This window comes from Caretta caretta, chromosome 15, assembly GCF_965140235.1.
Source record: "Caretta caretta isolate rCarCar2 chromosome 15, rCarCar1.hap1, whole genome shotgun sequence".
Taxonomy (NCBI): domain Eukaryota; kingdom Metazoa; phylum Chordata; order Testudines; family Cheloniidae; genus Caretta; species Caretta caretta.
In genome coordinates this window covers 27,137,201-27,164,735 of record NC_134220.1, presented here as the reverse complement: position 1 = coordinate 27,164,735, position 27,535 = coordinate 27,137,201, and the positions used below count along the sequence as shown (strand labels likewise).

Here is a 27,535-nt window from a genome sequence, read left to right as displayed (position 1 = left end):
GGTCAATCTAAGCTACGCAATTTGAGTTACGTTAGGAGCGTAACTCAAGTTGACGTAGCTTAGATCTACCTACCATGGGGGCTACCCTATGCTATGTCAACCGGAGATGCTCTGCCGCTGACATTGCTTCCGCCTCTCATTGATGTGAAGTACAGAAACCGATGGGAGAGCGCTCACCCATTGATTGAGCATGTCTTCATTAGACCCGCTAAATCGATGCCGCTGCATCGATTGCAGCAGTGCCGATTTAGCTCCATAGTGAAGACAGTGTCTACACTGCAATTAAAGAGACCCATAGCCCAAGCCCCTTAGCCCGAGTCAAATGGCACAGGCCAACCGTGGGTGTCTCATTTCAGTGTAGACATACCCTAGTCGTGTAATTTCCTCGATGACTGTGTGTTTGCCTTTCACCTGTTATTGGGTCCGGTGCTGCTGCCGCTGCTTCTCTGGCTCAGCACAATAAACCCGGTTCAAGCTTATTTTTGTAACTGACTTTAGAGGCATGTCTGTCTTGTTCCCTGGCCCTAAGAATTATTTTTAAAATATTTGCTCATCCATCATCACCTCTGTAGATTTCACAGCAGTAACATTTTTAACCCTCTACACTTGGCCTCTCCCTTCTACCTGCCACTATTTCTTGTAGCAAATCTCCCAAAATCATCATCCTGGGGATTTTCAGATGTGTTTTAGATCAGGGATTTACACCACTGGCATTAAATTAAATAGATTTTGGCTTTGAAATGAATACAGGATACTGTAGCATTGAAAAGACAGAATAAAATATATGTCTTTATTCCCTGCCTGTTTACCCTACTTTCCCCACCCAAAGGGAAAGTGCTTATCTCTTCTCTCTGCATGTTTAGTTAATTGAATAGTAAGTCTTCCACTTTTTTTTTTTTATTATGAACATGTGATAAAGAGCAGAAATAGAGAGTTTGCAGATGATGGGTGAAAATGCAGGGAAAGAGTAAAAAGATTAGGACTGTTTAATTTAGTTAGGGGATGTGAGAGGTGTGTATGAAATAATAAATTACATAGAAAAAGTAAATCAGGCAGTCCCATTTATTAAAATGCATTAAGGGGACATTCAATATAAATTGAAAAGCAGTGAATAAAAACAAATACAAGGAAATAGCCTTTTCTATACACATGTATAACTAACCTGTGGAACTCACTGCCACAAGATTGAGTCAAAATGTTTAGGGGGATTCTAGGAAACGATTATATAGATAATGAGAATATCCGTTTGGATTTGGCAGGAAAGAGTAGAAGGTATATAAAACCCACATGCTTGAGGTCATAAGTCAACTTTTAACGTCCAGAATTTAGGAAGCAACTCTCTTTATGGCCAGGTTATTCCATAATTGTCCACTATGGGGTTCTGCACTTTCTTCTTAAAACTTTTTTACTGCCAGTGCCTGAGAGGACACAGAACTAAATGGATGACTGATCTCAACTGGTACAGCAAGTCCTGTGTTCCTGACTTCGTACTGAATCCTCATTTATTGCAAACTTGGACTTGAAACCAGCAGAGTCAAACTGGCCATGATTATGCAATTGGGTAGAGTGAGAGAATGAAATTCCGGATTACAACAGCTCTGTTGGGCCTCTGCACTCCTTATTGCAGCCTTTCTGCCCTGCTTATTTTCCTTCTAGGTTAATTTGTAGGGTTATTGCATGCCCTGAAAAGGGATAAACATGCAGGTTATTGTAAGTGGGATGTGCTTCAGAAGAAGAGTTAACTCCATGAGGTTTTAGTAATGAGAATCATTATGCGGAGTTAAATCTAGTACAAGGGTTCTCAAACTTCATTGCACCGCAACCCCCTTCTGACAACAAAAATTACTACATAACCCCGGGACTGGGGACTGAAGCCTGAGCCCACCCGAGCTTACTGCCCAGGGTGGAGGGGCCAAAGCCCCACCACCCTGGACAGGGGGCGCAAAGCCCGAGGGCTTCAGCCTTGGGCAGGGGGCCTGTAACCTGAGCCCTGCTGCCCAGGGCTGAAGCCAAAGCCTGAGCCCTGCCACCCAGGGCTGAACCCCGTAGGCTTGGGCCTCAGACGGTGGGGCTCGGGCTTCAGCCCCGGTCCCCAGCAAGTCTAAGCCAGCCCTGGCAACCACATTAAAACAGGGTCACGACCCACTTTGGGGTCCTGACCCACAGTTTGAGAACCGCTGATCTAATATTTCAATTTCAAGATACAGTATCTCACAACTCTGTACCTTTGTCAGATACCATGGTATTTCTTCTTTCTCCTTCTTTTGTATCCCTCTCTCGGTCTCAAAGACTTCCTTATCCAAAATGTGATGATTACCTTGGCTGAGGACTGTGTAAGATTCTCTTTCAAGCTAGTTGCTGGTACTTGGTCAGAAAGATGGGTACAAATTGCTTTTTAAGTTGAATTGCTCAGTTTAATGCTGCCTGGTCCTTTTCCTCTCCTTCACCTCTCCCCATGGGTTTTGGCTTTGAGTTTAGGTTTGGGCAAGATCATGTGACAGAATCCAGATAGCAATTTGTAGCTTTTCCCAAAAATACCTTTAAATCACAAATTCTTTAGGGAGAAGAAAATGGAGGCAGAAAAGCATATGAGCTGGGTTATTATAGCTAGCCTTGGAACGAACTACAGTCATGAATCTTGATTTTAAAATGTTTGTTTTTAGTGAAGAGTCAGTTTCCTTCACTTTGGGCTCAACGGTAAGCTGTCTTATTCAGTGTTGGTGGGACAGTGTTGCCTCTGAGAATACTGAAATGGGCTATGATTTTACTTATACAGCTGAGATCAATGAAGACTCTTGCAGTTGTAACCTGAAACTTTTGAAAGCAAGCGTTGCAATGGTGGTGTTCACAATTCCTGTATTGCTGAAGTTGGCTACAAACCTAATCGCTGATTGATTAAATTACCAGCCTTTACTTAATAACTATGTTTGAAAAATTTAAATGAGCAGGTATTCCAGTTGTTCAAAATGGACCTAAGATGAGTCAGTTGTACTGATGGATAATAAAAACTAGGTTTAGCATCCGTCTTGATTCAGTTTGCGAAAAGTGCTAAATTATGTTGAAATTATTTCTAAATCTTTCTTGAAACTTTAACGTTAATGGGATTGAAAGTTGAGAACTACCTGATTAGCCCCTTGTGTCAGAGGAAGTGCAGAATGGGGCTGCACCCAGACCCTGGCATGGGGGGGGGAAGGAGACAGATGGGGCATACAGAACCCTTGGGATGAGGGAGGGTTGGAAGTGGGGCTGCAGGGAGTCCTTGAAATAGAGGGAGATGGGAAGATGGCAGAAAGAGAGAGAGAGCTTGCGGGGGGCGGAATGTAGGGATACAAGGACACTGATGGATGCAGTGTATTTGGCCTTCAGAAGCAACAAAGTGTGTGACCCTCTAGTTCAGGGGAGGCCAACCTGTGGCTCTGGAGCCACATGCGGCTCTTCAGAAGTTAATATGCGGCTCCTTGTTTAGGCACCGACTCCGGGGCTGGAGCTGCAGGTGCCAACTTTCCAACGTGCTGGGGGGGGGTGCTCACTGTTCAACCCCTGGCTCTGCCACAGGCCCTGCCCCCACTACACCCCTTCCTGCCCCTGAGCCTGCCGTGCCCTCGCTCCTCTCCCCCTCCCCCCCCCCCCCCCCCAGCCTCCTGCATGCCACGAAACAGCTGATCAGAAGGTGCAGGGAGGGAGGGGGAGACGCTGATTGGCGGGGCTGCAGGTGGGTGGGAGGCGCTGGGAACGGGGCGGTGGGAGCTGATGCGGGCTGCTGATGTAGTACTATGGCTCTTTGGCAATGTACATTGGTAAATTCTGGCTCCTTCTTAGGTTCAGGTTGGCCACCCCTGCTCTAGTTATTCTTGTTTATAAAATGTATGCCTTCCTGTTCTTTCACAGCTTAGTCTGTATTTGTCATGACTGTCTGTCTGCTTTGATTTCAGAGGGCTCTTTTCTGTTGTTCATGCATGTAAAAGCTCAAGTTTAAGATTCATGGGTGATTTACGCATGCCTCACTAAAAGAATAGCCCCAGAGACTTTCTCTTCATTTAGTCATAACTCTAACGAAGGGGTTGGAGACATAGTTTCTAGGATCACTTGATGAAGAATGTTACTTTTAGCAACCTCAGAATTTTCTTATTTATGTGCATAACTTAAGCGCCAAACATCAGAGGTGGTAATTACAGCTTGTTAGTAAAGTGTAAATTTTTAGCATAGCTATAAGAACATGGTTTGAATTGGCACGGCTGACCTTGAAATAGTACAAGAATGCTTCACTTAGTCACAAAGTCTGCGAGGCAGCATGACTGATACTTTTTTTGTTTCACAGTGAATTGATTTTCAGCAGCTCTAGCATGCTGTCCATTAATAATACATGAAGAGTAAAATTTACTTCGGTAGGTAAAAGACATTGATGTTGTCCCTCCTTAGTCTTCAGTGCTGTAGAATGAATTTCGTGTAGCTCACGAAAACTTATGCTCAAATAAATTTGTTAGTCTCTAAGGTGCCACTAGTACTCCTTTTCTCCTTCATTACTGCTTCAGGATTTATCGTATGCCAAAATTGCAGGCCCGGGTGTTGGTAGTACTTGAACTGGGCGAACTAAAAGCCGCAAGCGTCTGCCCTGTGTACACTAAGATTACTTAGTACAAGACACTAAGGCTATGGCTACACTACAGAGCTTACAATGGCACAGCTGCACTGATGCAGACATTTTAAGCGGATGGCAGAAGCTCTCCCGCCAACATTATGCTGTCCACATTGGTGCTTAGGTCGGTGTAACTTACATCACTTGGGGTGGGGTGGCGGCTTACTCACACCCCTGAGTGACATACCTTATACCGACATAAGCTGTAGTGTGTACATAGCCAAGTAAATAGTAGGGTCAGGACCCACCTTTCAGTTCCTGCTTGTCATGCTCTGAGAAAATAGTTGAACAAGTAGAGTGTGATTTCTACATATCTAAATTTCTTCTAACCTTTTCCCCCAAGCTTTTGTTCAGCTCCCTAGTGCAATTTTAATAGTAATTTGTCATCACTGCCCTGTCAGTGCTATTAACTTAAATGCTGCCTTTGTAAAATTTAGTGTATATCAAAGGTATGTTGACTGTAGAACAGTGTGTAGTTTTAAAGAAGAAAACCAAAACACAGGCTTTAAATTCAAATTATATTTGAAGGAAGCAAATTCTAAAGCTTTTGTAGTCAGGAGAAAAGATGCCTTCCTTCTCTTAGAGCAAAAATCTCATGGCATGTCTCCTTGGGAAACCTATAGCTGGTCTCTGAGTCAGAGCTGCTCTTTATCCCAGCAACCTAATTCCTCTTCCTCCTGACTCTGGTTCCAAAGGATTGGAGCTGGGGCACTGTATTGGGGACTTTTATGATGAGCTAATGGGTCTCATGATTCTAAATGCTGGATTCCAAGAGAACTGAGGTGGGTGTTTACTTGTTAGCTCTCTGAGTCTAACAGACTCTGCTGATCCATCTTAGCTTTTCAGTTCAAATCATTTTAAAAAGCTTTCTGTTTGTCCTAAGTCCCTTACTGACTTGCAGTTAGCTCTCTTTCTAGTCTAAATTTGTTTTCACTGGGCTGTTGCAACACTTTAAAAATACTTGACTTAAAACTGTACGGGGCATAGAATGATTACATCTGTGCTTGGTGGTGTTAGTAATGCTGTTAAGGGCTTTGCTTTTCATTCTTAAAATAGCTCTTTAGTTTAAAGCGCAAGCTGAACACAGCAGTGTTTAATGTCGTGAATTGTCTCAATGCTTTAGCTTCAGACTCGATTTCTTTCAGTAGGAAATAGTCTTCTAAAACGTGGGAAGTGCCTGACTCCCTCTGAGAATATTCGTGTTGTAGTTGTATGGGACTTTTATTGTACTGTACTTTCTGTACAGCAATTTCTTTACAAATTTTTTATTCTGTAGGATTTAAAATGTATTTTATGTTGTCTCTAACGTTTTTATATACAGGCTTAACCCAAAGGCAGAAAACATAGAAGCACATACTGCATCCATGTTTGGGAAAAGATAGTTACTACGGACAAAGGGCATAAACATCGACGACATAAGAAAGATGAGTATGTTAAAACCAAGTGGGCTTAAGGCTCCTACCAAGATCAGCAAGCCTGGAAGTACAGCATTGAAAACATCTGCATCTGTTGCTGCTGGTAATGAAGATTTTAACATCTTAACACTTTTTTCTTAAGTATCCTTTCTTCTAACAAAAACTAATCTGAAGGTTGCGGTTGAATTCTTATATATCTGGTCTAACTGAACTGATGTCTTCAGTACACAGTAAAATCTGAATTTACAAACTGGGCATAATTCTGAGTTCATAAGAAAAATGCATTTTAAAAAACTTAAAGGATTAGTTTATTTCCTTGAATGTTACTCCATTTACCTAGTGATATAATGTTCAAAGACTTGATCGTTCTAAGGAAGAGCATTCTATTTCGGAGTGTGCCGCGCTTCCAGACTTGTGAATTGTGAGCGGATCACTCATAACAAATTAAGGATACCTGGAATGCAGCTGACATGTCATTATGTGGCATATTATTGGTTATGTGAGGTCTGAGGTATGTGCTTGCCAGTATAGCCAACTGCTGTTTATTTGCCCCTCAGTACAGTAATCTCTTAAAGTGATCATGACATAATACAAGGCTTCAAGCCTTTTTGACAGTAATATACAATTTTACATTCTAGCTCGTAAATTTAAATGTAGTGCCGTGGTATTGTGTATTATTATTTTTGATCTTTCAGAAAGTTCCAGCTACTGAGTAAAATATGCTGGTACTTTAGAGTCTTAGAAACAAACATTCATTTCTGTATCCATACATCTATTGTAAAGTCTTGAGGCCCAAAGCTCTCATCATCTCAAAGCAGCAATTTTTGCCAAATTGACCATCTAGTCAAGCAGCTCAAAAAATGAAGCTGATGATTATTAAATGTATCCCATTTTTAAATGGTCCAAAGGAGAGTAATGAGCTTATGGTTAAAACATAGGCCTGGGAGTCAGACTCCATGGATTCTAGGCCTGACTCTATGGACTTCCTGTAGGTTCAAGCTTTTTTGTACCTCTGTTTCCTCTCCTATCAACTGTGGCTAATACTACCTCAGTGGAGGGTTAGACTTAACTTGCTAAAGAGTAGGAGGACTTGTGGCACCTTAGAGACTAACAAATTTATTTGAGCATAAGCTTTCGTGAGCTACAGCTCACTTCATCGGATCAAATAAATTTGTTAGTCTCTAAGGTGCCACAAGTCCTCCTTTTCTTTTTGCAGATACAGGCTAACACGGCTGCTACTCTGAAACTTGCTGAAGAGTGTAAAGCATCTTGAGATGTTCAAATTAAATTCACAATAGAAATACAGACTGCGATGTTCAAAGGCACCTAAGGAAGTCAGGCATCCAGTTTCTGAGGGAAGTCAGATCTTGGATACCTTGGACAATCCCAGCACCAAAATGCAATTTTCAGTTATCCAGTTCTGATATGTTTATAATGGAACAATTTGGTACATATTCAGAATATGCTTAAGCCCAATTCAGAGTTCTGGGGCAAGCAATTTTTCTTGAGGAGTAAGTAGAACATTTTGTCGTCATAATGGTAAAGGTGGGCAAGTGGATTTTGTGCAGGGCTGGTAAATTTTCATTAAAACATTGCAAGACTGGATCAAAGGCTGTTTAGTTGTTAATTCCTTAAACTGGTTAAGGAAATGTGAGAATACTGCAATCTCAATATAGTAGTAAAAAATACATGTTTACTTTCTTCCTTCAGAGTTACATACTGGATATTTTTTAATGGAAACAAGCTCATGATGCATACTGGAATATAAATGTGTTTTAACTGATATTGCTTCCTTATTGTGTTTGGCTCCAGTTCCAGCAGAAAAAGCAGTGTCCAGTGAAAAGCCGTCAAGCACACCCACCTCGGAGGCACATGATGACTTTGTGGATGACTTCAGAGTTGGGGAGCGTGTTTGGGTCAATGGAAACAAACCTGGCTTTATTCAGTTTCTTGGAGAAACGCAGTTTGCTCCAGGACAGTGGGCAGGGATTGTCTTAGATGAACCCATTGGCAAGAATGATGGCTCTGTAGCTGGAGTTCGGTATTTCCAGTGTGAACCTTCACGGGGAATATTTACAAGGCCATCAAAGCTGACAAGAAAAGTGCTGGCAGAAGATGAAGCCAATGGTACACAGACAGCTAATGCTTCTAGAGCTACTTCACCAACCTCCACATCAGCTGTTAGTATGGTATCTTCTCCTCCTGCAGCAGCTCCCCCTACAGGAATTCCTCAAAAGACTTCTCCACCAGCAGGCAAGGAACACTCCACTCCTACTCAAATTAGTAATCTTTCAAAAACTGCAAGTGAATCGATATCAAACCTCTCTGAAGCTGGGTCTGTAAAGAAAGGAGAAAGAGAACTCAAAATTGGAGATCGAGTTTTGGTAAGTTTGGGTATGAGTTCATCCCCATATCTCATTTCAATCTAACAACCTATAACTTTTGATATTGTTTAAATCTATTTTTTGTTAATTAGTGTTAAACTATAATCCAGATTCAAATACAAAGGTGGTCCATGGTGGTGGGGTGGGGATGATCACTGCCCACTACTGCATGGAATCAGAACCTGTGTGTCATATGGGCCCTACACTACTAACAGGTATTGAATATTCTCCTTAGCTTGTACAGTGCGGGACTGTGCTGTTGGAGCAGGAGCACCACAATTCCACCATGCCAGGGATGTATGATTCAGATGGCTGTGCAGTATAGCACAGTGTCAGCTGTAAAGCTGCAGATTTGTTCTATGCCATGGCTTGGGTAATACAGATACTAGTCTCCAGTTTCCATTTTTGTTTAATAATCAGATTAATATATATAATTTGCTACTGTTTCTTTTTATGGCCTACTAAATCAATTTCCATCTCGCTTTCATATTGATTTATAATCATACATTAGAGTCCTATGCTGCTGCTGCTGTTACATAATGATGCCACTTATCAACATCCATCTGGAATTTCAGAAATACTGATTTTTAACTGAAATCTTCAAAATTAACATTAATTTCAATGTTGTTTTCTGTGTTTTGACTACTGGGCTAAGTAAAGCTGCTACAGCTCTCTACTTTAGCTCATCCCATTATGCCAGAGTATCACGAACATATGGTGTAGAATTTCTGCACCCTGTGTGGAGATCTCCGAAATACTAATGCAGAACAGAGGTTGGTTTTGCAGCTTTCATTCTATTGTGCTTTGCCAGCATTCAGTAAAACCCTTAATCATGCTTTAACAAGCTATTTATATTTTCTTCATCTTGCTCTAATTTTAAGCAGTACAATAGTGCTAACTACAAACTGCAGACTTGTCAGAGATTTTCGTCCAATCTTTCTTTTAGTCATTCAGGGCCCAATGTCTCCAGCAAGCTTCGCAACAGTAGAATGCTTAATGGCTCCCATTAGTTATGACAGGCAGCAACAGAAGCAGTCTTTTAAGACCAGCCATCACCTGAGGATTAGCTGTTCTGCCACTGATCTGTGAGTTTAGTTGGATGCCCTTCATAAGCTTCAGAACAGAAAACTTCTGTATCACAGTTGTGATTTTTATTTTTTAAAATAGCTTCAAGTTTTCTTACTTGAAATGACCATTTTAAAGCTTTAAAATGCTGTGTATTGATTTTTGGCCTTAGCTTAGTCCAGTGCAATAGAACCTGGTACCTTTTTTGATAACCTCTTTGATGTGCGTCTGTGTCACAGAAGACTCCTGGAGAAAGATGTTCAGAGTTGTGGAAGTGGTGTTCAGCTGCTGGATGTGAGCACCAAACTTTGGTTGTGGGAAGGCCCCACAGAACTGGAATTATGTTCTTACAGGACATTTTTTAAAGGCTTCTAAGCACCAAAGTGGTGGATTTAAAATAAAATTGAATTAATATTTGAAGGGTAAACCCCACCAGACTTACAACCATTTGGGTCTGAACTATTGAGTGTGTTCCTTGTATTAATCACTCTTGGAGCAGGAGGTATAGCTTGCTGTACCTTTAGTATTTAAAGTATAGCAAATGAAGAGGCATCTTATGTTTAAATTTCCATTAGCTAAGACAGGACAGGAATTTGTATTACTGGCACAATCAGCATGTCTGAACATGCTGTGAAAATCTTGTCAAGAAAATTGCATGGATGTTATTGTTTTGTTTGTGGTGATACAATAAAAGTAATGACTCTGTGATGAAAAGGTGGGTTGACAAACAAGGATACAATTTCTAGGAGATTATTCAGTGTATCAAGTGAATGGTGAGCTACTAGTCCAATTCCCCAAAGTTTAGTAGTGACTAAAAAGGAATTGGGGGTATCTTTATTATCTCATGCATTTTTAAAAAGTGTAAGTGTGTGTGAGAGAGAGATCTTTATAAAGAATATCTCTCTGCTAGTCTTAGCTACTTAAACACTGACAATCTAGTTAGTTGGTGCTCTAAGTCATTGCCTGAGGAGCTTGCAGTCTAATTAGACCGATCACACAGAATCTTCCTCTGTATTCCTATATGTTTCATCTTGAAATATATGATGGGACGGTGATAGCATTTTGCAGACATAGATTAATATGTTTGCACTTCATGGAGGAGGGTAGGGAGGGAATTTTCAGGGGGAATTTGACAGGAGGGGGGTGGTTGCTAGGCATGCCAGAATAGAGAGGGAGCTCTAAGCATATGGGCAGAATGGAAGAAGGTGCAAAAGAGTAATATGAAGTGAGAGGTGAGGCTTGATTCACTGGCAGAGTGAAGCTGAGGAGCTTTTGTTTTTGCTGGGTTAATAAAAAATTAAAGATCCACCATTTAACCCTCCTTCCCCATCTATCAGCTCTGACTTTATCAGGAGGTTGACTCCTGCCTTCGCTTCTCCAACACTGCCAGCCTTCATTGCCCATTCATTAGTCCAGTGGTTCTCAACCAGGGGTACGCTTTCCGCTGTGGGTACGCAGAGGTCTTCCAGGAGGTACATCAACTTATCTAGATATATGCCTGGTTTTACAACAGGCTATGTAAAAAGCATTAGTTAAATCAGTATAAACTAAAATTTCATACAGACAGTGACTTGTTTATACTGTTCTATATACTATGCACTGAAATGTAAAAGTACAATATTTATATTCCAATTGACGTATTTAATTGGTAAAAATGAGAAAGTAAGCAATTTTTCAGTAACAGCGTGCTGTGACACTTTTGTATTTTTGTGTCTCTCATTTTATAAGCAAGTAATTTTTAAAGTGAGGTGAAACTTGGAAGTACGCAAGACAAATCAGACTCCTGAAAAAGGGTACAGTAATCTGGAAAGGTTGAGAGCCACTGACTTAGTCCACTTCTCTCTCAAGGACCTTTCTGACCTCCCCCATGCTGCCCCAATGCAAGGGAGAAAAGCTTCTTATCAAAATGTGCATAGCCACCACTTGTCGTCCTCAAGACTCTCCTCTGCCATTATACATACTGAACACTGCAGTCTGACGTTGAGTAGGCAGGTGGCGAGTTGAGACTGCTTCTTGTTATGCTCATTTTACCACTACCTCATCCTTCCTGATCCTTGGTTTGCCTTTCATCTTCCTGTTGTCTTGTCAGACTTGTAGATTGTGAGTTCTCTGTGGTAGTGACTTTCTTTTGTACAGTGCCAAGCACAATGGGACCGTGATCTTTGATTGGGCCCTACAGAGTACTGTAATGCAAATAATTAATAAATTACAACAAAGTACATCATGCTGAGGTAAAATATAGAAGTTAAATAATCAATACATTTTTCTGTTTTTTTTTTTAAATGTGTGTGGGTCTTTTATAGCTGAGCTTCAACATTTGCATCAGTGGTGTGTGAGTGTGTGTGTGTTGTTTTTAAATCTAACTTCTTGGACTAATCTGTGTTCTAGATGCTAGACTCTGCTCTGCTGATGTCATCCCAAACAATACATTTAAATCTCCAATTTGATTTCTATAGTACAAAAATAAGTAAACTCAGCTGAGGGAAATTCAAAATGGCAATCTTATTTTGTAGAGGTGTGGGTTGCAGCTGATTAGTTAAGATTGCATTCTGAAATGGATTTAAAATGGGGCATACATTTCTGTTTACATGCAGGTGGCCCTTCACTGTGAAATTTGATACTTTTTATGTTCTTTGTATTTTCTATGTAATGTTTATTTGATTTTTTAAAAATACATATTTAATGGACATTGTTTGAAATTGGTCTGTCTGCAATTCATCGTTGGCAGACTGACCTTTTTGTTGACTGATTTTTTAATACACACACACACACATTGTTTGAACTGAAAATGTAAGCAGAATCGGTAGCTGACATATAAATGTTCTCTGACATGCACACAACTTTCTCCATCAGCTGCTATGCTCGTCAATCGGATTTTCTCCTACAGTGGGGAAGGCTTTATATGCAGCTGCTGAGAGATGTTGTATAAGCCATGTCTAAATCATTTACATATTAAATACACGTAAAAACTAATATATATATCACTTTTTGTTGTGACGCAGTTAAGAGCTCTTTCCCCTACAACATACTTAACACGGAAGCAAGAAAATGAAAAGTTTAACCCATTTTCTGATACCTACTGTCTCTTCCTTCATTGCCACTACTACATACCACTGACTCACATCACAACCTTAACTCTGCCCTCTAGCATTACTAGCCTTTCAACACCAGCATTACCAAATTACCCCAACTTAACATTACAACCAACAATGTTGGGAGGGGAAGTTTAGTAAAAGCAGTTAGGCATAAGGAGCATTTGAGGAGACAGTTAAGGTTTTGTCCATGGTCTCTGATGTATGCACTGGTAAAATATGTGCCTGTGGGTGGAAGACAGTTTTATAAGTTAGTTTCTTCTTCTGTGGTCTTGTTTCAAGTACATTAATTGTTTCACAACAGTTTTTTGTGTATTAACTTTGGAGTAGAACTTCATAACATTGCATGTTGCTATATTCAGCTCTCCCAAATACTTCTATTAGGATACTAATCTCTGTCCAAAACAAATATAGATCTAGTCATAGAAGTAGCTTCCATCATACATCAGTCATACAGAGAAGGGAGCCCTGAAGGATCTTATCTTATCTCAGTGCCTATTAAGAAGGATAGTGATGACGGGAGTGTAAGTGTTTGGGGCACGCACTGGGAGACAGTGCTTGTCAAAGGAAGAGAAATGCTACTGCATCAGTCTGGTAGAATTTTGAGGAGATGGCCTAGCTATGTTGACAGTGCAACCTCACCCGAGACACCTCGCATCAAGTTCATGTTGAATAATATAACTGTGGCTTACCTGTATGAACAAGGAGCACAAGAAGCAAAACTCAGAATTGGAAAAGACTGGAGGCTTGCTTTTTCAGTGGGCAGAGAACATCTTGTCCCCACATAAAAGGTTCCACGAATACCCAAACAGACAGCCAATACTTCAGGGCATGCAGAGTCTCAGCCAAGTTGTGTTCTCATGGATAATAAGAGCTGTAGGAAAATCTGTTTGTTTCAGGAGCCAACAGCATTTTTTTCCCTTTTATTTGAGCGGGGTGGACTCCAGATCATTAACACTAGAAGCAAACATCACAACTGGAAAAATAAGCTATTATAATTCATTTTTTTTCCTTTCTGACACTAATGTTCAGAGTAATTTAGAAATTAAAGGGGGAGACGCCCCATAGTATATCATCCTCTCAGCTCCTTGCTGTCCGTGGTTTCTTTAGATGTGCTTGAAATCCTTTTGAGGTCCTGATAAGCCAGGATCTAAGGGAGCCAGACCCAGCAAGTCTGTGCTTAGCTGCCTAGTTGTCTTAAGGAAATTGCAATAATCGTCCAAATTTCTAGCCAGCCAAAGGAAATACAACATACTAGTTTTTGAGTATTTATTAAATACTGGAAAACTAAAGTGATGTTGGTGATTTTGGTATGACTCCTTTTAATTCTGATCTTATTTATTGTACTAGTGTCTAACTTTTCGATAAATAGTTAAGAAACCAAATGGAACCTTTAATTCAGGTAGAACATAACATAATCAAGACAGCATTTTACATCTAAAGTAAATTCCAGAATCTGGATGCGAATTAGCAGTGGTATTCAAAGAGGAAAAAGTAATAACGATAGGTAGCCCATATTTTGGGATTATTGCAAAATAGAAAATAAATCTGAGTATTTGCCTTTTGAAAAGTTAATTAGTGGCACCTTCTGTTTCATTAGACCACAACATCATAATTGTATTGTTGGTACAGCGTAGCTCTTTTTTAAGAGTAGGAGGGCTGTGAAACCAACTGAAAATGAGAGATTATTTGCAGTGGTACTGCAAGTACTTTCTATTTGATCCATAAAATAAGTGATATGGCTGTTACTCTGAAACCTGTTATAAGAGATAGTGTTAGTCTGTATTCGCAAAAAGAAAAGGAGTACTTGTGGCACCTTAGAGACTAACCAATTTATTTGAGCATAAGCTTGAAGTGAGCTAGCTCACTTCAAGTTTATGCTCAAATAAATTGGTTAGTCTCTAAGGTGCCACAAGTACTCCTTTTCTTTTTACTATCTCTTATGTATTTTTTCCATGAAGGTATCTTATTGTAATAACAATATTAATGAGAAAATAATTTTGGAGATTCCTCTCTTGAGGAATATAGCACTTTCCAGGCGGATAAAATTAATAAAATTGAATTAATATGATCACATTTTTGGAAATAATCCCTCCATCCTTTTCCCAAAAGGTAAATGCAAAACTAGCAATATGGTTTGAGCTGGGTGGGTGTGTTTAGAGGTCTCTCTAAATTCAGATACATCTACTTCACTTTTTCTTACTCTTTCAAAACTCAGAGAAAAATAAATATCTAAGTCTGGCCTATTCCTGGATGAGTTAGATGCTCTATTCAACAATCTCTTATCAAATTAACCTTCTCAAGGGATTAAAGTTCCTTCATTCATTTAACCAGAGTTACAGCTTTATCATGGTCTAACAAATCTGATGCTTCTGCAGATGAGTGGTAAAGCTGCAACTTGGGCTTGCATCCATATGGTCACAAATCATTACAATCTAGATTTGCAGGCATATGCTGATGTGGCCTTTTTATAAGAGGGTGTTCACCTTGTGTGGACTCAGTGAAATCTGATCTTTTCTCATTTTATCTTATTGCTCACTGTAAATTGCTTGTTGCAAGTTACTTCCTTACAGTGAGATAATGGACATGAATTAATAAGGGAACGTGCTTGCTTGTCAATTTTGTCCCTTGAAATCAGGTGAACCTGTCAGAGAACTATGGGCAACCCTTCCCCCCTCCCCCAGCTTGAGGTCTCTGCCAATCCCGATCCCACATATGATGATCAGTTAGACCCTGAGCAAGATTCAGCCAGCCGAGCACCTGAGAGAGAGATAGAATACTTGATGCTTCCGCAGAGCTAGTTAGGGATTTTTTTTTTATTATTTTATTTTATTTTTAATGAAAACATGGATCTTGCAGACTTCCGATTGTTAAAGATGTGTGGGCAAGGTTCAAAGCTAAATTAATATATGTTTTGGATACTGTTTTGGGGTGAAGGGTATTGTTCTATATCTACTGTATTACCCAAGGGCCAAATTCTGCCATGACATCCACAGCGTAGTTCTCAGATTTGTATCACTGTATAAGCATTGTGCTTTAAATTCATGTGTTTCTAATTTTAAGCTAAATATGTTCCTCTGGACCACAGTGCCCTATATAAGAGATGGCTTGACTCCCCCCAAAATATTTTTTAGCACATTGCACCGCTAACGCAGATTCTTCTCTTTGGCTGTAGCTTGCTTAACTGCAGTATGAATCCATATTTCCTACTTCTTGGCATTCTATGCTAGTTTAACAACAAAAGGCTTGTTAGAAGAAATAATGGCATGGAAAAAGGTTAACTGCCTTATGTACAGATTGCAAGAACTGAATTTGTAGAGATTAGTGGTTTTGCAATTGTTAAATTTTATAACCATACCCCACGTATTTACTAGATTTTAAGTACACGAGATCATTGCAATCAGCAAGTCAGATGACGTTCAGTTGGGAATAAACAAAACTAAACTGGACTTTGCCCATAACCCTGGTGATTGTCTATGTAAAATATCATTGTACTTTTAGTGTTGCCTTTGAACACACATTAGGGCAAGATGTCTTCCTTCTAATTTGCTTAAAGATAGGCCCACGCATTTACTTTGCCTTTTTAATTATTGGCACAGCAAGGTGTTCGGTTGGTTAATTTTAAATTAAATGTGAGACACCAAGATGGAATGACAATTAAGCCATATAAGCAATTAACCTCTTATATGCACCTATTGATACTTTAAATTTGTTTCTGTATAGAGCCCTAAACTTTTTTTTTGGTGGGGACGGGGGAAGTGGATATTTTTTCTCCAAGGGGAAGAATGTCCAGGGAACAGTCAGAACAATTTGGACTTAGTTTTGCTAGTTTACATATTGGATGGCTCAGACAGCGCTTCTTCTTTGTCTCACATTGGAGCTTTATACTTCTGCAGTGGTAAATTTGTATGAATCTTCTGCACCATGGAATTAGTCCAAGCTTTTTCCAAACAATTTCCTCTTCTGCAATTCTATGGAATGCCTTCAGTTACTGACATTTGGATTCCCATGTAGTTTTACAGGTTGATGAAAGCCATGTTATCAGGAGTTTTTGTTTTGTTTTTTGTTTTTTAAGCAAGCTAAACTATGGGCTCAAGTTCTTTAGCAGATACTTCAGGCAACTAATCAAGCAAAAAGTGCTAGTGTTGTGCCAATATTCAAAAAAGGGCAAGCAGGATGACCTGGTTAACTATAGACCAGTTAGCCTGACATCAATCTGGGCAAAATAATGGAACGGTTGATATGGAATTCAGTTGAAGAAGTCTTAAAGGATAGGAATGTTATTAATGGTGGTCAACATAGTTTTATGAAAGATAGGTCTGGTCAAATCTGATTTTGTTCTCTGATGAGATTACAAGTTTGGTAGATAAAGGTAACGGCATCGATGTTATATATTTAGATTTTTATAAGGTGTTTCACTTTGTACTGTACAACCTTCTGATTAAAATATTATCACTATACAATATCAATAAAGCACATGTTAAATGGATTAAGACTGGCCTAACTGACCTTTCAAAAAATAGTTGTCAATGGAGAATTATCAAATGGGGTGTTTTCTATTGGTGGTTTACAGGGTTGGTACTAGGGCCAATTCTGTTCAACACTTTCAGCAATGATCTGGAAGTAAATACGAAATTACTGCTGATAACATTTGCAGATGATACAAAGATTGACAGAGTGGTTAGTCATGATGACAGGGCAGTCAGAAAGAGAGATCTGGATTGCTCGCCATACCTACAGAATGGGAAAACTGTATCTTGGAAAGCAGTGACCCTGAAAAGGATATTGAAGTCATGGTGGACAAGCTACTGAACATGAGCTCCCAGTGTGATGCTGTGGTAAAAAGGATGAATGTGATCCTTGAATGTAGCCACTGCGGTAGTATACTACCACACTCCACTCCTCCCCCTGTTTAGAAATTCAGAATTATATAAATATGTCTATTTGCATAGTTTGCTTCATTCACACCCACCTGCTTTCTTCAGGAACTTTTTGAAATGAATGCTTGTAAACTAGAGACGAACATCTTTCTTTCCTTAACATCACATTGGGGTAAATTTATGTAGTCTTAGAATTTATGACAAGTTCTGTTTAATCACTATTTTTTTCCCACATTTTCAATAAAACCCCAGCTGGGTCCCCAAACTGAATTTCCCATCCCACAAAGGCCAGTAGTCTATATTAGCCACTTAATTCATTACTATTTTATATTATCTATCTTGAATATGTTGAGAATGACGATCAGCTAAAAATATTTGGCAGGTCTTCTCTTCGCTGTTCAATTATTTAGTGACCTGCCTCAGTGTGAATGAAGGTCACAGAGTAGCTGTCTTCATCACATTGTATTGTTGCCCTATTATTCATTTAACTTTTTAAAACTCTTGTACAAGGCATTTTTTTACTTGGTCATTTATGCCCTATTGCGAAATAAGCATGCCTCCAAATACAACAAATCATGTATGTTGCACAGGTTTTTGATATACTTCTCCAGCAACTCCTTTCCCATATTTTAATGGGTGTAGTAAATTGCATTCAATGTTAATATTGGCAAGGAGTATTTTAATAGCAGGATGACTTGCAATTTAGCCATATGACACTAAGGCCTGGTCTATATTTGAAAAGTTTTACCTGTATAGGCATTTTGGTTAGGGGTGTGATTTTTCTTTTTTTTTACTGAAATAGTTACACCAGTAAAAGCCACATTGTGGACCCAGTTATACCAGTTATACTCTATAAATCAGTATAAATTGCACTGGTATAAAAGTGTTTATGCTGGTATAATTACATCCACAGTAGGAGGTTTCTAGCACTTTAACTATATCTGTATAGGTAAAGTGCTGCAACTTATGTGTAGACAAGCCCCTAGGGCTTGTGTATCATCCAGTTGCAACTCAGATTGTCCCACTAAGAAGTAGATTTTTAGAAATCAGTTTTATACAGTCGATTGCGTATGTCCACACTAAGAGCATTAAGTCGGCAGAGTGCGTCCTCACTACCATGGCTAGCATCAACTTACGGAGCAGTGCGCTGTGGGTAGCTATCCCACAGTTCACGCAGGCTCCGCCAGCCATTGGAATTCTGGGTTAAGCTCCCAATGCCTGATGGGGCAAAAACATGGTTGCAGGTGGTTTTGGGTACATGTCATCAGTCGCCCCTCCCTCCATGAAAGCAACGGCAGGCAATTGTTTCGCGCCTTTTTTCCGTGCAGACACCCTACCACGGCAAGCATTGAGCTCGCTCAGCTCAGCTCACCGTCACCACAGCTGTTGTGTCCTGGGTGCTGCTGTCGGCAGACGTTGTAGTAAGTCTGCTAACCGTCGTCATCCACCGCTTCCGCTGCAACCTTGCTCTCCTGCAGCTCGAGAGATCCGTTCTCGTCCTCCTGGGTGCTGCTAACCATCATCATCCACCGCTTCCGCTGCAACTCTGCTCTCCTGCAGATGCCGTACCACGGCAAGCATGGAGCCCGCTCAGCTCACAGTCACCACTGCTGTTGTGAGCATTGTAAACACCTTGCGCATTATCCTGGAGTATATGCAGAACCAGGCTAAAAGACGCCAGCATGAGGAGGATTTTGATGAGGACATGGACACAGAGGTTCCTGAAAGCATAGGCTGTGGATATTGGGACATCATGGCGGCAGTGGGGTTGATACCGTGGAACGCCGATTCTGGGCCAGGAAAACAAGCACAGACTGGTGGGATCTCATAGTGTTGCAGGTATGGGATGATTCACGGTGGCTGCGAAACTTTCGCATGCTTAAGGCCACTTTCCTGGAACTCTGTGAGTTGCTTTCCCCCACCCTGAAGCGCAGGAATACCAAGATGAGAACTGCCCTGACAGTTGAGAAGCGAATGGCAATAGCCCTGTGGAAGATTGCAACCAGTCAGTGGGGAATCAATTTGGAGTGGGCAAGTCTACTGTGGGGGCTGCTGTGATCCAAGTAGCCAATGCAATCACTGACGTTCGGCTATCAAGGGTAGTGACTCTGGGAAATGCGCAGGTCATAGTGGATGGCTTTGCTGCAATGGGGTTCCTTAACTGTGATGGGGCGATAGACAGAACGCATATCCCCATCTTGGCACTGGACCACCTTGCCAACATAAACTGCAAGGGGTACTTCTCAGTGTGCTGCAAGCACTGGTGGATCACAAGGGATGTTTCACCGACATCAACGTAGGATGGCTGGGAAAGGTGCAATGATGCTCGCATATTTAGGAACTCCAGGCTGTTCGAGCAGCTGCAAGGGGACTTACTTCCCAGACCACAAAATGTCCATTGGGGATGCCAATAGATATTCTTGGGGACCCAGCCTACCCCTTGCTCCCATGGCTCATGAAGCCATACACAGGCAGCCTGGACAGTAGTAAGGAGCAGCTCACCTATAGGCTGAGCAAGTGCAGAATGGTGGTAGAATGTGCCTTTGGACGTTTAAAAGCTCGCTGGCACTGTTTGCTGACTAAGTCAGACCTCAGCGCAACCAACATTCCCATTGTTATTGCTGCTTGCTGTGTGCTCCCTAATATCTGTGAGAGTAAGGGGGAGATGTTTATGGCGGGGTGGGAGGTTGATGCAAATCACCTGGCATCCGATTTTGAGCAGCCAGACACCAGGGCAATTAGAAGAGCACAGCTAGGCGCACTGCACATCAGAGAGGCTTTGAAAACCAGTTTCATGACTGGCCAGGCTACGGTTTACCGTTGTGTGTGTTTTTCTCCTTGATGCAAACCCGCCCCCCTTGGTTGATTTTAATTCCCTGTAACCAAACCACCCTCCCTCCCCCCTTCAAAATAAAGTAACTTTGTTTTGAAACCGTGCATTTTTTCTTTATTAATTAAAAAAAAAATGAGATAACTGACAAGGTAGCCGGGGTGGGGTGGGGTGGGGTGGGGGAGGAGGGAAGGACAAGGCCACGTTGCTTTTTATAGCCACACTACAAATCACTGTTTGAATGACAGCCTTCTGTTGCTTGGGACATCCTCTGGAGTGCAGTGGCTGGGTGCCCGGAGCCTTCCCCCCACCCCGCATTCTTGGGCATCTGGGTGAGGAGGATATGGAACTTAGGGAGAAGGTCAGGCGGTTGGTTATACAATGGATGCAGCTGGGGTCTGTGCTCCTGTTGGCTTTCCTGCAGCTCCACCAGATGCTTCAACATGGCCGTTTGCTCCCCCATTAGCCTCAGCATCGCCTCCTGCCTCTGCTCTTCATGCTCACTTAATGCTTTCCTGGCCTCTAACACTGAATGCCTCCATGCATTAAGCTGTTCCCTATCAGTGCGGGAGGACTGCATGAGCTTGGAAAACCATGTCATCGCGGGTGCTTTTTTTTTGGCTTTCTAATCTGCGATAACCTCAGGGACAGAGATGATAAAGGGAGCGTAGAAACATATGCACCTGGGCGAGAGAGATAAAAAGGGAGAGTAAAATTTAAGATGATACATTTCTGAGAACAAAAGAGAGACTCTTTCACAGTGAATCGAGCAATTCACAGCAGACAGCACATGTGCTTTGGGTGCAAGGTTGCATTTTGCCTTTTATATTGAGCACCTGCCGGTATGGTGACACATCACACACGGCTGGGCAACAGAATTCGGTTTCCAGGCAGCCATGGTAAGGCACAGGGTATGCAGGGTTGGCTTCTTACGCATAACATGTGGGAATGGTTTCAAACTGCAGCGCCATCCTTTCCCATAGCAAGCAATGGGTTGGGTTTCACATTTAAAAGGAGGGGCTCTGGTTTTCGGGTGGATGTGCAGCATACACCTCCCCCCACCCCACCGCATGGCTATTCTCTGGGATGATCCAGGATGAATGGGGTCCTTTTACTGTTCCCTTACAAAAATGTCCCTATTTCAACCAGGTGACCATGAATTATATCACTCTCCTGAGACTAACACAAAGACCGCCTTTAACAGTTAACTGTTCCTCTGCATTTTGTTTTCTACTTACCTATTTTAAAACTGTTCATAATTTTATGTAAATGCTGAGCACTTAACATATGGTATCTAAAGAACTAACTTTAAATTATTATTTCAGGCAGATATATAGCTTCTATGCAAGACTAGAAATCTGCAATAAAATCAGATTTATACTAGAGATTTAGGGCCAGTATTTCTGTAAAATCTAAGATTTGGTGAAATCTCAGATATTTCAGTGGGGTTAGAAATAGATGGATGGATATTTGACAAGAGCTTGAAGGACAGTTTTTTAGTTCTCTAACACTCTTGGTTGCATCCTGGTTTAAAGTACACTTGGTTTAAAGCACACAGGGTGTGGGATGAGGGCAGTGTGACGACTCTGGCATGGACTTTGCAGCTTCATTTTCTGTTTTGTTTTGTTTTGGTGTTTTGGGGGGTTTTTTTGTTTTGTTTTGTTTTGTTTTTTTCCTTTTAGCTTTTATTTTGAGAACAGGTTACGGATGTGTGTTTGCTGTTTAGCCCTTGGAAAAAAGTGGATGATTTGAGGGAGGAGGGAACAAATTTGGATTCAGGGATAGTTCTTCCAATGAAATACTGAATACAAAGCATGATAGTTAGACTGGAATGTAAAAAAGGTGTTGGGATCCCACTTGACTTCCGGTCTGTCAACTTAGTGTTTGTTTTGTTTTTTTTTCTTTTTGCTCTTTTACGAATGAAGACAAACACTGTCTTTTCTATGCCAGAAACACCAGATACCAAACATTTTCCTAGTAGTATATTTATATGTTAGCTGTAAATGTAAAGTGTTTTTATTCCCCCAGGGTAAAAATGACTTACTATTCCAGCATAAAAGCAAAGACACAAAGATACTCTGCAGATTAAATGTTACGAAAAGTGACCTGTGAAAGGGGAAAACACAGGTCTGCCTCCTTTAGCAGGTATAAAGACCACCAGAAAGGCATTTTTCTGCTTGTTTTCTCATTTTAGAAATAGGAGGGCCAATTTCCCTGTTTTATTGGAGGTTCCTGATATGCATATTAGGAGCTTTCTCTGTCATTAATTGAAGGATTGTTGAATCTTTAATGAGAATTCATGTTTCTCAGATAAATAGGTGTAAATAAAAATAAAACAGTTTAAATAAAAATCACTTCCCCTCTCAGTCAGGTTTCACTTCCTTCATATCTATGATGTCACGAAGCTATTAGTGCTCTAGTCATCCTGAGAGTTTCTCAGGAAAATGAAGTGAACGAGGCCTGAATTGCTAATGTAAAAAGCTGTATTTTAAAATCTAGATCAGGCTTTTGAACATAATAAATAAGAGAAGTGATACAAACCCTTTTTTTTTTTTTTGTCTTGGCAGGTCATTTTAAGTTTCTTGTCACGGTACAGTTTTCTTTTCACTGCAGGGTGTGCTGGGAATTGCAAATACAAAAAAAAGTGCCAAAAATGTCCTTGATGTGTGAGGGAACCTCTTGAAAAAGTAGTTTTGGTTGACATTTGGTGCGTATGAAACATATAGTACTGGAGGCAGGAGCTGCACAGATTTTCTCACAAGGAGGCCACAACACACTGTTACCCTGACCTGCAAGACTCCTACTGTGCTGGGCTTGTCCCTGCAGTAGATGGTCAGTCACACTGAACCCATCTTGAATCTTCACTTAATTTCTTCTCTCGTCCCTCCTTACCTCTCTTAGTGGTGAAGCTATGTCTTGTAGGGGTGTGCTGTAGGTGAGTAGAGCACCATCACGGTGTCTGGAAAGGTCTCCCAACACTTCTAGGCAAAGTGAATGATTTAGGATACACTGGTCAGGAGTACATGGTGAAGAAAACGCCTGGAAAGTGCTTTTTCTCCCTACACCAATTAAAACAGGTGCTTCCATTTGCAAGCCTGCCAAGCCTCATGCTTTATATTTCCTTTAAATGTATGAATAATTGTAGTATTTAGCTAATCTGAATTATTCCAATGAGGAAGCTAAAGTGCTGTGGTGTCTTCTCTCCTTCCCTCACAAACTTACAATAGGTTTCAGAGTAGCAGCCATGTTAGTCTGTATTCGCAAAAAGAAAAGGAGTACTTGTGGCACCTTAGAGACTAAACAATTTATTTGAGCATAAGCTTTCATGAGCTACAGCTCACTTCATCAGATGCATAAAAGTGGACTTACAATAATAAAAAAACTTACAATAATAAATCATTCTAAATAGGTGCAGGAAAAACTTAATTTAGAGAAATAGAGTTTAAGGCCAGAAGGGACCATCAGATCATCTGAAATTGGCTATAACCCAGGTTCCAATGCTATCAATTCCCCACATCTGTACTGGGTAGTGGTAAATATATTTTTAGTTTTATTCAGTCATGATTGTGGTTCCGAAGACACACTCAACATGTTAAAATAGAAGCAGTAGTAAAGATAGAGTAAGCATTTCTAAATAGTTACTGGTTGAATCATATTTAATCCTTAATTTGCGGAGTGTTTATGAAATTATGTAAAAATATTTAGCACCTGATTTGATGTTTTAGTTTGGAAACTCAGTAAAAATTATTACGCTTTCTCCCTCCCCCACCCCCTTCAGGTTGGTGGCACCAAAGCTGGAGTAGTACGTTTTCTGGGGGAAACTGACTTTGCTAAAGGAGAGTGGTGTGGAGTAGAATTAGATGAGCCTCTGGGAAAGAATGACGGAGCAGTGGCTGGAACAAGGTTAGTTTATAATCCTATAATAATAACCTTTACTAACACAAAATTGCTTGGAGTTTAAATCTTGGTTTTATATATCTTTCAAAACCTCCATATTAATGTTTACTTAGTCTGTAAGGTCTTTGGGATGGAGACCTTCTGTGTTGTTTGTGATTACAAAGTCTGGCACAGTGATGCCCTGATCCCTGACAGCAGTCTCTAGGTGTTGCACAATACAAATAACGATAATTAATTTAGTGCAGCTAGCAGAGGGTCTTGAAAAGTTTCCTTTTCTCTCTGTTTGCTTGGAAGAATGCATGTGACAGAAGGGAAGTGGAGATTTAACTCTGCTAAACCTGAATGGAATTTCTGTAGGCCAAGGGCTTTCTAACTGCTGAGTTTTCTGCAAGTGAAGTGTTAATGCTTCTCAGAAAAGAGGTTGTAAGAATTTTATAATGAAAACTGCTAAGCAGCCTTAATACCAGCAGCCCCTTTCCCTTGTTTAGGGTGTTGATGTGGAATTCCTTAGAAGTTGCCATACTGTACATGAAAAGGTGATTCTCTGCAGCCTTAATCTATTTAATGCCCTCATCTGATTTTGCTTTTTCTAAAGGTATTTTCAGTGTCAGCCAAAATATGGCTTGTTTGCACCGGTCCACAAAGTTACCAAGATTGGATTTCCGTCAACCACACCAGCTAAAGCCAAGGCAACTGTGAGAAAAGTGGTTGCAACGCCATCAGCTCTGAAACGCAGTCCGAGTGCATCTTCCCTGAGTTCTCTCAGTTCTGTGGCATCATCAGTAAGCAGCAAGCCAAGCCGTACAGGACTAGTAAGGTTCTTTTTCTATTGCATGCTTTACACTTCCAAACGGGAACCAATATGGCACATGCCTGTGGTTTACTTATGTAAACTGAGGATAGACCAGTTCTTGGGAAGAGCATAATATATTTCATTGTGCTCTTTTGTTTTTCACTCAAAGCATGCATGTAGGAAATCTTAGCTAGCCCTGAAGAACAGATAAATGTTTGTACATTTATCTTTATATATATAACAGTTAACTCAAACTAACTGAGGTTTTTGCAGTAAGAAAGGGGCTTATGCTACCAGCAAAATGAAGGGCATCAATCTATTCTGGGATCCACGTTGTAGAAAGTTGTCCATTTTTCCAGGGCCGCTTCTCTGCTAAAGCTACGTTAACGTTTGCAGACTTGGCCCACACTAACGCTTCCAGAGATGAACTTACGTCTGACTAAACATAATATGAGAAGCCTCAGCCAGGCCAAAATGCAATATCTTTCTCTTGTTCCATTGGAGAGATGGTTGTGTGTAATGTGGAAATCCAACATCTGCCTTTGCTGATAAGAAGCCTCTTTCTTTTCCTAATTAATTTTTAACTCTGTGAGCTTCTAAAGAGTAGAAACTGCAAAGTATGGTGTTGAGATTAATTTTAACATAGTACTAATTTGACCTAATATATTCTATATTTATGTTCATTTTTTAAAGTTTGGTACATAAATATGATAGTCTTGGGTCAATTGTCCAATCTTTGGAAAGACCATGAAAGAGACATGTTCCCGCTCTTGGTCACAACTGTTTAAAACTAATCTACCCAAAAAGCAAGGTTGTGATTTTGAATAATCGAGATTTTGATAGGAACTGCAGGAAGTAGGATCAAAAATGCTATCTATAGTTTAAGACCTGGGAAGAAAGTTTGAATTTCTAGGTTTCAGGTCAATTGTTACATATTATAACAAATTTACGACCTCTATACTTGCTGCACCCACAACTTGTTCAATAACTATTACTCATTAGTAGCAATTCTTGTACTTTCAGTTCTGCCACTTTCCCTCCCAGTGCAAAAAGTTTTGACAAAATGGAGGATAGGGGGCACACTAAATTCTCACTGATCATTGTAACAGCCAATTCCATTAAGTGGAACAATGGGCACACTTGATCAAGCAAAGCTTTAGTCTCATTTGAGAGAGATTACATTTTGCAGATAGATTCATTTATCTTTATACCCTTAATTTTAGTCATGCCAAAGTGGTTCTTTCCAAAAACTATTAGTTCAGCTCAAATCCTCAGAGTGATTCCTATCAGATATCAATTATACTTCTTCAGAATGTACTGATAGTGACAAGGATTGCAGAACTTTCCCTTTTAGTCAAGGAAAATCCCCATTGGCTTCAATGGGAGACTGTCTCAAATGAAAACAGCAGAATTTTACTCGGAATATTTATCCATCTTTCATAGACACAAAAGGTGGCAATGGGACTTCATGGGGAAGGCTTTTCACAATCCATTTGGAAACCTAAAATGTTCTTAGATTGCAGAAAGTGACCCAAGATTATGACTCCATATATAAGGGAAGAATGTCTAATTTTACTATGAGGACATTTTTATATCTAGCCAGGGCTCATGAAAAAAGGTGCTTAGCAGCAACCTAACAAGCTAACCTTCAACTGAGTCTACAGAACCCATCTTAGACTGAGGCCAGCCTTCTGTTTTCATTTGAACTCTTCAGTCTCCTATATACCATCTGCTGGTATAACAGTCTTGATGCTTGGTATAACAGTCTTGATGCACAGTCATGTCCCTTATTAACTTCCAGAGCAACTAATTTGAAATTAATTCTCAAAACAGGAAATAAATTCTTTTCCCCTCTCATTGGTTTTGATGTATAAAGTGTGGGAGGAGCTGCAGTCAGGTATAAACAACATCTGCTTAGCTAGCACCCAAAATGCTTGTACAATAAGATTATATCCTTCCTTTTTATTTGATAATGAGGTTTTTAATGTATTTGCTTTTTTGAAGTTAACAGAAACATCTTCCCGATATGCAAGGAAAATTTCTGGCACCACCGCTCTCCAGGAGGCTCTGAAGGAGAAGCAGCAGCATATTGAACAGCTTCTGGCAGAGAGGGACCTGGAGAGGGCTGAGGTTGCTAAAGCAACAAGTCATGTAGGGGAAATAGAGCAGGAGCTGGCATTGGCTCGAGATGGACATGATCAGGTAACAAATAATGCTGCTCTTTTGACATGATGATTGTAGGACAGCCAACTTCGCACACTAGGTTTTATTATTTGATTGGACAAGTCTGGGAGTAATGGGCACTGTTTTAAAATTAAGTCTTGTTTGCAGCCACTGCTCTTCTTAGAGGTTCCTGGGATGGTGAAGTTGAGACTTTTAAAGAAGTTATGTTTATAGTTCATTCTGAATGTTAAGAGGTGGTATTTTAAAACCACTGTTAAACATTGTACAGTGCCTTGAGCAGTTGGGTAGGTGGCGCTCTAAACATTTGTTATTAAAATTACACATTGGAAACCATCTTTCTTAGGCAATAACACCTTAAT

The 27,535-nt window shown here is 40.4% G+C and overlaps 1 protein-coding gene across 11 annotated transcripts in view; it reads left to right on the top strand.

Moving 5' to 3' along the window:
• Nucleotides 1-27,535, top strand: part of CLIP1 (CAP-Gly domain containing linker protein 1) — a 124,475-nt gene that overhangs the window by 43,164 nt on the left and 53,776 nt on the right. For all 11 annotated transcript variants that reach the window (XM_075120070.1, XM_075120065.1, XM_048822194.2 and 8 more), the window contains exons 2-6: nucleotides 5,958-6,154; nucleotides 7,864-8,435; nucleotides 24,081-24,205; nucleotides 24,795-25,011; nucleotides 26,997-27,194. In XM_075120070.1, coding sequence (XP_074976171.1) covers nucleotides 6,061-6,154; nucleotides 7,864-8,435; nucleotides 24,081-24,205; nucleotides 24,795-25,011; nucleotides 26,997-27,194 — 1,206 coding nt within the window. In that variant the 5' untranslated portion in view covers nucleotides 5,958-6,060. The remainder of the gene's footprint in view (nucleotides 1-5,957; nucleotides 6,155-7,863; nucleotides 8,436-24,080; nucleotides 24,206-24,794; nucleotides 25,012-26,996; nucleotides 27,195-27,535) is intronic.